A 14,891-nucleotide genomic window follows, 5' to 3' on the forward strand; every position below is an offset into this window, starting at 1 on the left:
TGTGCGACCCGTAGGGGGCGATGAAGCTTCGTTGGACAACACCATACAAACTAATGCCAACTGTCGTTAATCACAAGGGAAGAAATGCATTTGCAAAGTGAAGCCACCAGAGAGCCATGTCAGCCTGATTCTTAAGCGGAATTGTGAGACATGGCCACGATTACGAGCATTTACAAGCACTTCTACAAAATGTAAGCACTTTTCAATTGTTGAAAACACAACATTGATATTCCAGCAGTTTCAAGGATTTCAAGCACCCGTACGAACCCTAAAGAGCTCATCTGAGGTAAAAAAAAATGTATGTGTGTGTGTGTATATATATATAAATATATATATATATATATATATATATATATATGTCATGATTGCCGATTGAGAGCCCCTGCGACTGCTTAATTGGCGCCAACAGCCCGGACATCTGATTGGCTGATGTACTCTTTTTAAACCCAAGAGGAAACCTTCAGATCGTTATGCGAACTGTTGCCTCCAGCTCAGTAAGCCCTTACGTCAGACTCTGTTCCTGCCCTGCTTTTCTCTGCCTGATCCTCGTTGCCAACCTGTTTCCGGACCTGAGTCTGCCCCGTTCTGCCTTCCCGTTATCCAATCTGTTTTGCCCCACTACCTGCCTGCCTCCTGTTGCCGACCTTGTTTCTGAACTTGACACCGCCCTTGCTCTCCAGTACCGGCTAACGACTTGTATTTCTTGCCTGTCTTCGACCCTCCTTGCTCGACACGAAAGATCGTGGAAGCAAGCCCTGCTCTCCCTCTTTATCAATAAAAACTGTGACAATATATATATATATATATAAATAATAATAATATATAAAACAAGCAACAAAAACGAACTAGTCATAAAAATGGAACAGAAAAACAGAAAAATTGGAGACTCACCTTCATAAGTTCCACTCTCTAGTAGGGCTCCGCTTTGCTCCAATTCCATAAAACGTTCCACAGTCACAAAGTTGTAGTCCACCCCCGGAACCTCCCCCTCCTTGGGCTGTCTGGTGGTACCTGAAAGCCAAAAAACATAAGAATAAAAAGCAGGAAGTGGCAACATAAGAAGCTCGGTCACAAATCTTCACGTGCCGATCGTGAATGCATTGACACAATTATGAGGCCAGCGCTCGTGGGCGGCAAAGCAACACTCTCGATTACTTCCTGTGATGCTTTCGAAAACCAGAAGCAATTTGTAAAAAAAAAAAAAGGACGAAAGAGACCACATAAACACCTATGACACACAAATAATAGATACATTTCCTCTTGGGTCAGCATGAAAACTATTAACTGAAAAAACTACCCCCTGCCCGCCTCAGCTCCATGGGGAGCAGAGCTTTCAGCCGCTCTGCCCCCCGGCTCTGGAACTCATTGCCGCCTGACTTCGAAATTTTGCGACCCTATCCACCTTCAAATCCGGACTCAAAACTCACCTCTCCAGAGTGTTGGAACGGATTAAAACGATTTACATTATTTGTAATGGGAAAAATGATTTCGGTGATCGAACAAATCGGTTTTCAAACAGGGTTCTGGAACGGATTATGGTCGAGAACCGAAGTTCCACGGGACTTTTCAATTGTTGAAAACACAACATTGATATTCGAGCATTTCCGAGGATTTCAAGCACCCGTACGAACCCTAAAGGGCCCCTTTTAACTATAAAGTGTTTTATTGTCTATTTATCACTCGCTTGTTTTACTTTCTGTTTACTGTTGTGTCCTCATTTGTACAGCGACCTTGGGTGTCCTGAAAGGCTCTTCGAAATACAATATATTATTATTATAAGGAAAAAACATCGACTTTTTGTATACAAGCTTCTTTATCTTACAGTGGTGGGCCATCAGGGCCTGTAAGACCTACTCTGCTGGCCTGAAAAATATTGAAATCATGCGATTTGAGTTAGATTTTGTCCATTCATACTTAATAAAGAATTCTAAAGGAAACAGACAAGCAGGACTCCTTCAAGTGCCCACTAAAAGGAAAAAAACAGGCTTTACTCCAGGCTTCTGTCCTGACAAAGCACATATTGTTTACAAACAACATCAACATTTTGGCTCAGACCAATTAGAGACGGCCAACGCTCCAGAGAACTCCATCAGCAGGGCTCTGTGATGGGCTTTAATGGCGGCTTTGGGCCTAATGAGATGCTTGTGTTTGCACTTCAGCCAAATCTACTTCGAACCCAGTCAAGTCCACATGAAAGCACGCAAAGTCCACTGGGCCGGACTGTACCTGCACGGTCGGAAGCAAAACCTGCGGCGCTGAAGCCAAGTGGATCTGAAGACTGAAGTTTTGGAGTATGTTTGTGCGCAGGTGTAATGGAGCAGACATCTTGCCCTTTAGATATTCACTTTTTTCACCAGGAGAGCAAAAAAAAAAACATGTTTGACTATTCTTAAAGGTGAGGTGCATTGTTTGAAGTGGCCTTAAAAAATTGAAAGTAAAATATTTTCTTTATTAAATGTAGGTCTAACGGAGTTCCAAGAGCCATTATGCATCATTTTTCACCTTGCCTGTCTGCTTTTATCTTACTTTTAGCAAGATTATTTGGGGTGGAACACATTAGGTAGGACGATTGGGGGGCAGAAGTGAGTTAGAGAGTAACTTCTAGCTTGTCCCCATTTTTTTGCATTGTTGGTGTAGCATGAAAATGCTGAAAGTAAGAAGAGGCCTGCTTCAAATAGAGTCAAAACGCCAGCCCAAACCCCAAACAATGATAATGTTTAGCATACCATTGAATCTCTCCGGCAGGCCGCCAGGTTTTAATTAATCCCAACAGTCTCATAAACTTGTACTAATAAAAACTATAACATTATATACAGGTATATATATATATATATATTAATATATTACAGGGTTGGGTAGGGTTACTTTAACTGGATTACTTTCAATTACTTTTGGATGACTCCAATACCAAATATGCTAATAAAAGACAAAAGAAACTAAATATGAATAAAATGACAAAATTTTGTGCAGGCTTGGGGAGTAACGGAATACATGGAACGGCAAAAATGATGTTGGCAAGCTGTTTGGATTTATTTTCATTTTGTTTCTGTCTTATTTTATGTTAGTTTTGCCGGAGAGCAAAGAGATCAAAGCCAGGAGAGAACGCTTACCACGTGTTGTGAGTCATCATTTTATTCCTATTTAGTTTCTTTTGTCTTTTATTAGCATATTTGGTATTGGAGTCATCCAAAAGTAATTGAAAGTAATCAAGTTAAAGTAACCCTACCCAACCCTGGTTATGATACAGTAGCCAAAAGTCAGCGAGCAAGCGCTAATCCACATGTAATCAAAGGACAGCAAGATTACACACGCATTTCAGTTTGCTGCAAACAAATTTATTGGAACACATTGTTGCGGCTAAATGTTATTTCACCTCTCTTCATTGTACTATTGTTAAGAGGTCATCAAAACAGCCCCGAAAATTGTCAGTTGCTCTCTACTCAGTCTGGAGGACTCTATCAAATTCCTGGGTTTACACATCTTCGATGACCTCTCCTGGTCTGCAAACACCAGAGCGGTGGTAGGGAAGCCCCAGCAGAGACTCCATTTCCTGAGAGCGCTCAGGAAAAATCATCTGAAACAGCAGCTACTGGTGTCCTTTTACAAAGCCACAGTGGAGAGCATTCTAACATACTGCATTACAGTGTGGCATGCTGGGTGCACGGCAGCAGACAGGAAAACATCAACACAGCCCAGAGAATTGTTGGTTGCTCTCTACGCAGTCTGGAGGACATTGCCTGCTCTCGCTACCTCAGCAGAGCAGAAAACTTCATCAAGGACTTTTCTCACCCGGCCACCACCTCTTTGACCTGCTGCCTTCCGGCAAGCGCTACAGGTCACACAAAACAAAAACAAAGAGACTCAGAGACAGTTTCTTCCCCAGAGCCATTACAACCCTTAACACACACCGCACAAAAAATTGAAAACTCTTGCAAACACACTACCTCATACGAACGTAAAATGGTACTCATGCCTATGTTTACTGCTCACCTTGCACAATGTTGACTATTTTTTGCACTATGTTGACTATTTTTGCACCAAATGCATATTGCACAAACCCTCACGATACCAACTGTATGTAACATCCTACATGCCGTCATTTCTTTGTGTAAATATTGTGTAAATTATAACTATAACCTTATCCTCCTTGTTTTATAACCTTATCTTCTCTGTTCCTTTATCTTCTTGGTTTCTTTACCTCACTGTGAATATGTGACACAGGAGTGCCATGCCCAATTTCGTTGTCACAATGTTAACCCATTTTGTAACAATGACAATAAAGGTATATTCTATTCTATTCTATTCTATGTACTAGATAGATAGATAGATAGATAGATAGATACTTTATTCATCCCCGAAGGGAAATTCACTTTTCCAGCAGCATCCCTAAGCTGAGAACAATCGAAAATAACTGAGAACAATCGAAAATAACACGGGAGCTGCTGGAGTGGCTGCCATTCGTGACGGCGCCGGAGAAACGATTCAATTTGAATCATGTACAAACAAACAAACAATTGAATCATGTACAAGAAACGATTCAATCTGAATCATGTACAAACAAACAAACTTTATGTTTCAATAAGTGGAGTGTTAAGTGCAATGACAAGAAGTGCAATAACATTTAGCAGCAACAAAACACTCTAATAGGTAAGGTATTATATTATATATGAGGCATACTATATATATAATAATAATAATAATAATTTCCTTTGTATTGTCATTCCTTGCAACAATGCACACAGAACGAAATGCCGATACACCCGACCCGCCGCAGCGAGCCGACGCAGCCGCAGCCAACAGAGGGCGCCGCCATTTTACCAATATATATATATATATACCACGTGTTGTGAGTCATAATTTTATTCATATTTACTTTCTTTTGTCTTTTATTAGCATATCTGGTATTGGAGTAATCCAAATGTAATTGAAAGTTATCAAGTTAAAGTAACCCTACCCAACCCTATGTATATATATGTATATATATATATATATATATATATATATATGTATATATATATATATATATATATATATATATATATATATATATATATATATATTTTTTTTTTTTTATTTTTTTTTTTATAGATATATCGATTTTGTTATGCACTATTATTATAATACCCTGGGCCATTCTTTAAGAGATAAGTTGTAAACATTTCTCTGGTCTTTTATTATTATTTTTCTCTTTAAAGTACCAATTACTGTCACAAACCAGGAACGGAGACGGGACCCAATAGCGCTTGTTTTCTCAGTTTTTATTGATAAGAGAGGGAGGGAAAGGCTTGCTTCCACGATCCGCGGATCGACAAACACGGGTAGCAGGTGGCAGGAAAGCGGAAGTGGCAATTCCGTGTCTGGCGAGGAGGATCGGAGACAGACGGGAATAGCAAGTCGTTGGCCGGGACTGGAGATCAAAGGCGGTGTCGAGTTCGTAAGCGAGGTTTGTAGCAGGAGCCAGGCAGTTAACGGGGCCAAACAGGTCAGGTAACAGGCAGGCAGAACGGGGCAAAGTCAGGTCCGGAAACGGGTCAGCAACAAGGATCAGGCAGGAAAATGCAGGACAAAAACGGGGTCGGAAGAAAAGGCTTACTGAGCTGAAGGCAACAGTTCGCAACGATCTGACGGCTACCTCTTGGAAGCCGGGGGTTTTAAAAGAGAGTGACAGCCAATCAGCTGTACTCAATCAGCAATCATGACAATTACATGTTAACCCTGGACTGCCATACCTCATCTCAGTGCATTCAAGTTTCACAACATGGATATCGATGACAATAAAGACATTTCAATTCAATCCTAAGCCACCCGTCCTCCTCGTATGACTTGCTAAATCCGTTGATACGTTAGCACGATTAGCATCTTTATCGATGAACTGTCAGTTGTCTGCTGCTGCAAATTCACACCGGGGTCAATAAAACAAGGTCAAAATTCTTCTGTTTCCGATTATTGTCTCTATAATGCACAGCACTGCTATTCTTTCTCGGAGACTAGATAAAAATGCCTATATGAAGGAAGGTGTAATATCCGAGCAATGGTACATTAAAGTTTAGTGTGTTCCCCAAAGACAAAAATAATATCTCGAAGGGGACACGCGCTTCCCGGCTATCGATCTAGATGATCACAATCAAATTATTCTGCTGCCTACACCGCAGGATGACACGTCCACGGCCTCTCCTCCCACTGATTTTCTGTGCAAACTATAAAGACTTCAAGACTGAAATAGAAAAGAGCCACAGGGGGGGAAACCATTACATTGGGATTCAACGCTGAATGAAAATGCTGAGATGACCCCTGATCTTAAAACCTAAATGGAAGAGTACCATGTTCCTAATCCTAATATTGTGCCACTTAAACAATTCTGATGCTAGCCAGCAATGTTCCCTCTAAGCTGCGCACGTGCGCAATCGCGCACTACCCAGAGCTTTTCCGCGCACAAGAAAATCTAGCCAGCTCACAAAAATCAGGGCTCCAAATTTCTTTTTAAGAAGCCAATTAAGTTAAGGTTACAGTGCATGAAGATAAAAATACAAAGGTTCCCCTGACGCTGCGTTTTGAATGCGGTATTTTGAAGTTAATGTCGAAGTAGAACAAAGTTAAGTAGTCTGTAAAGTTTTTCGAGAACCGGCTTCAAATCTTATGTAAAACTATGCACAAAATGACTTAAAGGAAGGGGGGAATAGAACAAAAAAGAAAAAAATACCAAAATCAGAAAGTAGTGAAAAGCTGAAAAAAAAGAAACAAAAGGAAGAGAAAAAAGAAGGAAAATTTCAGAAAAAAGCCAGAAAAAAAGAAAAGAAAGAAACAAAGGAAAAAAAGTAAATAAAGAACAAAAAGGAAAAAGTAACAGCTAGGAAAAAATAAACACAATGAGATTTCTTTCAAAGGAATTAAAAGAAAAATAGAAAAAAACAGGGAAAAAGAAGAAAATGTTTGTGTTGCATTCAAATCATTTCCAATTATACCAAGTCGATCTTGTTGCCAACATTGTACTTCCACTAAAAAATGTGATTAAATACAGTTGTGTATCGTGCAACCGACTCAATAAGCCCCCCAAAATGTTAGTATTATTCGACAAAAGATAGCAGGAAAAAAAATGGAAATAATTATTGTAAAAACAAATGACGTTAGTAGGCCGTACAACATTTGCAATAATACATTAGTCAAATCATTTAAAAGTGAAACATTTTTTGCATTGACCGAAACTCGGCAAAATGTAACATGATGTCAAGTTTTGGACATGTTTGATAATGGATTAGTTTTGCCACACTTGGGATTGCTGTTGCCCACTGTTGTTTCAAGCGTTGCTCACCGACTTTGTGTGAACGCTCAGACCCCTGGAAAATTACAGGGAACATTGCTAGCCGGCTTTATGATGATAATGGTAAATGAATTATATACCGTATTTTCTGCACTTTAAGACGCACCCCCAATAAAGTGTTTTTTGTGACATGGCAGATTTAAAACGAAGAGTTACGGTTGCACTCAAAATAAACAAGCACAAAATTTGAGCATTGACAGATCAGTGCAAATATATCGCTGATCACAATTGCAAAATTTGAATGCAGCAGGAACTGGACCTGTATATTAAGGGAAAGAGACCCGGATACTATCCCTTATCCTACTAGGAATGCAGACGACAAACGAAAAGGCATTGGGTTTTTCATCACCGTATTTTCACCCACAGTACCAGATTGTTGATGTTATTACTGGCCCTGGTCATGGGAATAGTCAGACATTAATGCGGTACAGAAAAGGTTGCATCCCACTGATTTACAGTATTGAATCATAAACTTGAAAAGCGCACGAGATTATGAACTGAAGGAAAAGAAAGGAGTTGTGGGAAATATTTCAGTTTTTTCAAGTGTTCATTCATGCGTTCAAGTAATCCTTATTTTACCTAAATACACCTGACATTTTATTATGTATTTCTTCTGTATCTGGAATGGAATACAACTTAAAAAAGGGTATCCTATTTACTCCACAAGTAAAACTGATGGTAAAGAAAACGTCTTTTAGTGCAAGTTGGGAGCTAAAAAAAAAAATGCTAATGTACGTGTGGGAATGAAATTGGATAAAAAAACTGAACATGAAAATTCAATTTGGTAGTGAAGCTAAAATAGCTGACATACAAGAATAACTCAGCTGAGGGGTCAGACTCTGGGCAGGACAATGAACTTGCTGAATAATATAAAGGACAGCAAGTCAGGTCAAGTCATGTTTATTAGTACAGTCCTTAATCACCAATAGCCTCAAAGGGCTGTAAAGACTACAGTCTACTATTCCACCACCCTACATTCTACAACCTACCAGAGGCTAAGAAAAAAGTCAAAAACCTTAATATGAGGAGAATGACCAGCCAGTACACACACCATCAACATGAAATATAGGTAAGAGTTTGCTGATGACACCATTATCGTGGGATGTATCAGAAGTGGGCAGGAGGAGGAGTACAGGAAATTGATTCAGGACTTTGTCCAATGGAGCGATGCACCTGAACACCACCAAAACCAGGGAGATGGTGGTGGACTTCAGGAGAACCAGAACTCACTCGGTTCCTGTAACCATCAAAGGAGAATGTCCAGACCTACAAATACCGGGGTGTGCAGCTGGACAATAAACTGGACTGGACTGCCAACACAGAAGCTCTATGCAGGAAAGGTCAAAACCGACTGTACTTCCTCAGAAGGCTGGCGTCCTTCAACAGCTCCTACAAATGTTCTATGAGACTGTTGTGGCAAGCGCCCTCTTCTATGCGGCAGCGTGTTGGGGAGGCAGCGTCATGAAGAAGGATGCCTCTCGTCTTAATAAACTGGTGAGGAAAGCGGGCTCTGTTGTGGGCACAGAGCTGGACAGCCTGACAACAGTAGCTGAGAGACGGGCACTGAAAAAGCTGCAGTCAATCATGGACAATTCATCACATCCACTACTCTCCGGTCTTCCGATGACCAGACTCAAGAGTCTTCAGCTGGTACAAAATGCCACAGCGAGGCTTTTAACCAGGACAAAAAAGTCCGACCACATCACCCCAATTTTGGCTAAGCTGCATTGGCTCCCTGTTAGCCTAAGATGTGATTTCAAGGTTCTCTTATTATTATACAAAATCATACATGGACTTTCCCCCTCATATCTTTCAGATCTGATTTCCCCCTATGTCCCGGCCCGAAGCCTTCGTTCTGAGAGCGCCGGTCTTCTGGTGATCCCAAGAGCCAAGAAGTGTTCCGCAGGTTCGAGAGCGTTCTCCATCCGGGCACCGGTGGTGCGGAATGCTCTTCCCCCTGAGATCCGATCTGCAACCTCAGTGGAAATGTTTAAATCTAAGCTTAAAACTCACTTCTACTCTATAGCATATGAATAACCTAAACTGCTTATGTGTAATAACCTGAGAAGCCCTTTGAGACTCTTTGTGATTAAGGGCTGTACAAATAAAAATGACTTGACTTGACTTGACTACACAGCATCATCTCCAAACGGTAGAGCAGCTTCAGCAACAGACTGCTGTCACAGTCTTGTTCCACGGACAGACTGAGGAGATCATTTCTTCCTCATGCCATGAGGCTCTTTAACTCCACCCGGGGGAGTAAAGGCCCACATTAAACCACACCCCCACATTGCATATTACCCTATTTTTATTACAATGTGTATTTTATCAACACGTTACATTGGGTATTTATGTATTATATTCCTTTTAATGTATTATTGTTTTATTTTCAACACAAGGATACTGCTGGAAGTGTGAATTTCCCTACGGGGATGAATAAAGTATCTATCAATCTATCTGTTTATCTATCTATCTATCTATCTAATAGCAAAATGTAGCACCACTGATTCAGCTCGCACCTTTGACTTAAAATGTTCCGAAATGACCAATGTTTTTATAATTGTGAAGAGAAGCTGACAAACCGAGGAAGGAGTGAGGAGATGCAGTGAGGCTGATGCTAAAAATAGACTACCACTGGTCTAATTACCATTACAAAAGGTAAGCGTGTGGTTAGACAGCGGATTTACTTGCCTGTTTACTTTCATAGCTGCAGGCATAATATTACTTTCAATTACTTTTGGATTACTCCAATAACAAATATGCTAATAAAAGACAAAAGAAACTAAATATGAATAAAATGACTACATTTTGTGCAGGCTTGGGGAGTAACGGAATACATGGAACGGCAAAAATGATGTCGGCAAGCTGTTTGGATTTATTTTCATTTTGTTTCTGTCGCATTTTTTGTTAGTTTTGCCGGAGATCAAAGCCAGCAGAGAAAGCTTACCACGTGTTGTGAGTCATAATTCTATTCATATTTAGTTTCTTTTGTCTTTTAATAGCATATTTGATATTGGAGTAATCCAAAAGTAATTGAGAGTAATCCAGTTAAAGTAACCCTACCCAACCCTGCACACACGGGTGCAGCCAATTGGGCACCATGGCAACCGTGACACACATGCAGGGTTGGGTCGGGTTACTTTAACTGGATTACTTTCAATGACTTTTGGATGACTCCATTACCGAATATGCTAATAAAAGACAAAAGAAACTAAATATGAATAAAATGATTTAATTTTGTGCAGGCTTGGGGAGTAACGGAATACATGGAACGTCAAAAATGATGTTGACAAGCTGTTTGGATTTATTTTCATTTCGTTTCTGTCGCATTTTATGTTAGTTTTGCTGGAGATCAAAAAGATCAAAGCCAGGAGAGAAAGCTTACCACGTGTTGTGAGTCATAATTCTATTCATATTTAGTTTCTTTTGTCTTTTATTAGCATATTTGATATTGGAGTAATCCAAAAGTAATTGAGAGTAATCCAGTTAAGGTAACCCTACCCAACCCTGTATAAACGTGTGACGCTACTATGCACATTTTCACTTTTCACGGGGATTCTGGTCTTCATTAATCGCGATGACCGAGGGATTACTGATTACTTTAATTAGTTAGGAAAAAAACAGTAAAAAAAAAAAAACACAGTTATGAAATTCACCAGTCGCCACTGACTAATCTCATACAAATGTGGTTGACATTATGATCCTTTTTGAAAGAAAAAGTTACTCAGGCCACCCGTCTCTTCCCCACTCAGCCAGAAGAGGTGAAACATGGCAGCAGTGATCTCGTTTGCCCGCGTCCCTGCGTCCTAGATGCATCATTTTTGCTGGGGACGTCTTGTGTCAAATCAATGTGCGTCCCCGGGACGCAACCTTTTTGCCACAAAATTGTCATTATTACCCGATTACTTTACTTTAATAAAGATTTACCGCACTCCAAACTTTTCTTCAGGCAGATCCGCCATTGTTGTTTTGGTCTCGCGGTTCGAGTTTTCGTCAGCATGCCGATCTCTTTTAAAGAAACGTTTTTTTTTGGCTCAACTCATTAAAAAGAGCCGGCTCTCAAACGGCTCACTTGCTTTGATGATTGATATTACGAATTATGTTGTATGTACGGAAAAACGCAAATTTGTCAATTATGGGTACCATCCGGTATACACCGACTATTACGAAACGGCAAATCAATCAAGTCAAACGAGTTCGCCACGGTAGCCTCTTTCTCGGTATGGTTTTTTTCGTTTCAAACGAAGCGAGCGGTTTGATGCTACTGTGCGCATGTGTCTGCCGCCTGGGGATTTCCCATCATGCATCATTCCGTGGTACTTCAGTAATGAAATGATCTGCATTTCTATAGCGCTTTTCAAGTCAATGACTTCCCAAAGCGCTTTACAGTGTGCTTCACATTTCCCAATAGCGGCCTTGTATTGCAGCCATGTAAGACGCTAACCTGCTGATTGGCAGTATTAGGGGTTCAGTGTCTTACCCAAGGACACTTCGACATGTAACACGGACAAGCCGGGATTCGAACTGGGATCCCTTGATCCCAAGACGAGCGCTCTACCTCCTGAGCTACTGCCGCCAGTAGTGAAAGGTATTCCGTCTCTTCAGATCTACTTTATTGTCATTCTAGTACTCGTGTACACAGAACGAAATGTCGATACATCTGACCCGCACAGTTTCCTTGAATGTACAGATATAAATAAAACGTTGTATTGAGTTGGAGTATTGAGTATAAATAATATACTAACTAATTATGGCTATGTATAGTATTTTACAGTAGTGCAAAGAGTGCAAGAGGAGCAGCTAACCAGATGTGCAAAATGGGCAGTCAGGTAAACAAGTCAGTCTTTTTAGAGAACCGGCTTTTTCGGCTCAACTCATTAAAGAGAGCCGGCTCTCAAACGGCGCACTTGCTTTGATGCATTATGTTATGAATTATTATGCTGTATAGAGAAGTTAAGAAAAAAAGGAAGTGTAAAAGGAAAAAATGAAAAAAGACAGGTTTGTGGTTATCCCTTTACTCGGTATATTACCAACAATAATTTGATGCAGAAAACGAATTAATAATTTGATGATTAAAACTGAATGAACATATAGATTCATATTATATATTTGTTGCCGATTTACGATTTCAACCTGGATAACACAACATTTTGGGGAGCCATAGATTTTTGTTGGGACCCATAGATTTTTGAGCAGGCGTGTCCCCAGGACCCATCACTTTTCACAGGTCAAATGAACACTGTGACAGCAGGACCGATTGAATGCACGAACACACACGTTTACGAATTTGCACTCCAAAGCAAACTCACAGCATGGCGGCAATTTCACCAGGAGTGTCTGCTGCCACGACAACATGCCTTGATAAAAAGCGGCTACCATGACAACAAGCTGGACACATAAGCAGCGTGGCATCATGAATGGATCCAAACCGAGACATGTTGTGCAGGATTGGGTAGGGTTACTTTAACTAGATTACTTTCAATGACTTTTGGATTACTCCAATACCAAATATGCTAATAAAAGACAAAAGAAACACGTGGTAAGCTTTCTCTCCTGGCTTTGATCTCTTTGATTTCCGGCAAAACGAACAACAAATGCGACAGAAACAAAATGAAAATAAATCCAATCAGCTTGCCAACATCATTTTTGCCGTCTATGTATTCTGTTACTCCCCAAGCCTGCACAAAAGTGAGTCATTTTATTCATATTTAGTTTCTTTTGTCTTTTATTAGCATATTTGGTATTGGAGTAATCCAAAAGTCATTGAAAGTATTCCAGTTAAAGTAACCCTACCCAACCCTGATATTGTGCCACAAAGGCTTCAACCGATTCTAGGATAGTGGCAACTTTGCTGAAGCAGATTCGTTAGATCAAGATGGTAAATCTACTCACATTAGCCTGGCCACTTTATGAAGTACACCTGTCCAACTACTTATAAACCAGTGTTCTCGTTTGCCGGCGTCCCTGCGTCCTAGACGCATCATTTTTGCCGGGGACGCATAGTGTCAAATCAACGTGCGTCCCCGGGAGTCAACTTTTTTGACACAAAATTGTCATTATTACCCGATTACTTTTTTTTAACAAAGATTTACCGCACTCCAAACTTTTCGTCAGGCAGATCCGCCATTGTTGTTTTGGTCTCGCGGTTCGAGTTTTCGTCTGCAAGCAGATCTCGGCAAACGAGATCTCGTTGCCTTTAAGATTACGTCATTGTTGTGGTGGTTGACGTCGAGGGAAGGTAAGGGTTAATAAGTATGCCTCCGAAAAAACAGCTAGAATTTGGTGAAAATCAACACAAAATTGGTAATTTCTTCAGTGTCAGTAATAAGTCGAAACATAATGAAGAAAGTGATAACAACGGCAATAATTCAGGCACAAAAAACGGCGGCCCTCCAAAATCTTACTAATTATGGCAAACCCTTACATATAAAGGATATACGGATATTTCTCCCTGTTTGACTTCCTGCCTGCCTCATGTCATTCCTTTAGCGACGTAAAAGTCAGCATGAGGCGTCCGGAAGAGATAGAAAGCTTGCGTAAAGCATTTAGGATGCAGTGTGAATTAGGCGTTACTAGCAACCAATGTTCCCTCTAAACTGCGCGCACAAGAAAATCTAGCCAGCTCACAAAAATCAGGGCTCGAAATTGCTAATCAAGAAACGAATTAAGTCAAAGTTACAGTGCATAAAGGTAAATATACACAGGTACCCTGACGTTGTGTTCGAAATGCGGTATTTTGAAGTCAAGGCCGAAGTAGAACGAAGTTGAATAAAGTCAGTAGAGTTTTTCGTGAACCGGCTTCTTCGGCTCGGCTCACTAAAGATAACCGGCTCTTTCGGGTCCCGAACGGCTCTTCGGATTGTTTTTGCTTCTGTGATCCCTACACGACCAAATATTATGTAAAATTGTGCACAAAATGACTTAAAGGAAGGGGGGGACATATAATAAAAAATAAAAAAATACCAAAATGAAAAAATAGTGAAAAGATGAGAAAAAAGAAACAAAAAAAGCCAGAAAAGAAGAAAAGAAAGAAACAAAGGAAAAAAAAGTAAATAGAGAACCAAAAGAAAAAAGCAACAGCTAGGAAAAAATAAACACAATGAGATTTTTTTTTTTAAAAGTAATTAAAACCTTTTTTTTTAAAAAACAGGGAAAAAGAAGAAAAAGTTTGTGTTGCATTCAAATAATTTCTAATTATACCAAGTCAATCTTGTTGCCGACATTGTACTTCCACTAAAAAAAATGTGATTAAATACAGTTCTGTATCTTGCAACCGACTCAATAAGCCCCCAAAAATGTTAGTATTATTCGTCAAAAGATACCAGGAAAAAAAAGAAATGAAAATCTTGTGAAAGAATTGTTGTAAAAACAAATGACGTTTGTAGGCCGTACAACCTTTGCAGTAATACATGAGTCAATTCATTCAAAAGTGAAAAATAATTTTGCATTGCCGGAAACTCAGCAAAATGTAACTTGATGTCAAGTTTTGGGCATGTTTGATAATGACTTAGTTGCCACACTTGGGATTGCCGTTGCTCACTGTTGTTTCAAGCGTTGCTCACCGGCTTTGTGT

General features: G+C 40.0%; 1 protein-coding gene across 4 annotated transcripts in view; it reads right to left on the reverse strand.

Annotated features, from left to right (window-relative positions):
• Positions 1 to 14,891, reverse strand: part of magi2b (membrane associated guanylate kinase, WW and PDZ domain containing 2b) — a 260,147-nt gene that overhangs the window by 149,975 nt on the left and 95,281 nt on the right. For all 4 annotated transcript variants that reach the window (XM_088339562.1, XM_088339565.1, XM_088339564.1 and 1 more), the window contains exon 3: positions 892 to 1,011. In XM_088339562.1, coding sequence (XP_088195688.1) covers positions 892 to 1,011 — 120 coding nt within the window. The remainder of the gene's footprint in view (positions 1 to 891; positions 1,012 to 14,891) is intronic.

This window comes from Urocampus carinirostris, chromosome 7, assembly GCF_059441175.1.
Source record: "Urocampus carinirostris isolate Australia breed hairy pipefish chromosome 7, RoL_Ucar_1.0, whole genome shotgun sequence".
Taxonomy (NCBI): Eukaryota; Metazoa; Chordata; class Actinopteri; order Syngnathiformes; family Syngnathidae; genus Urocampus; species Urocampus carinirostris.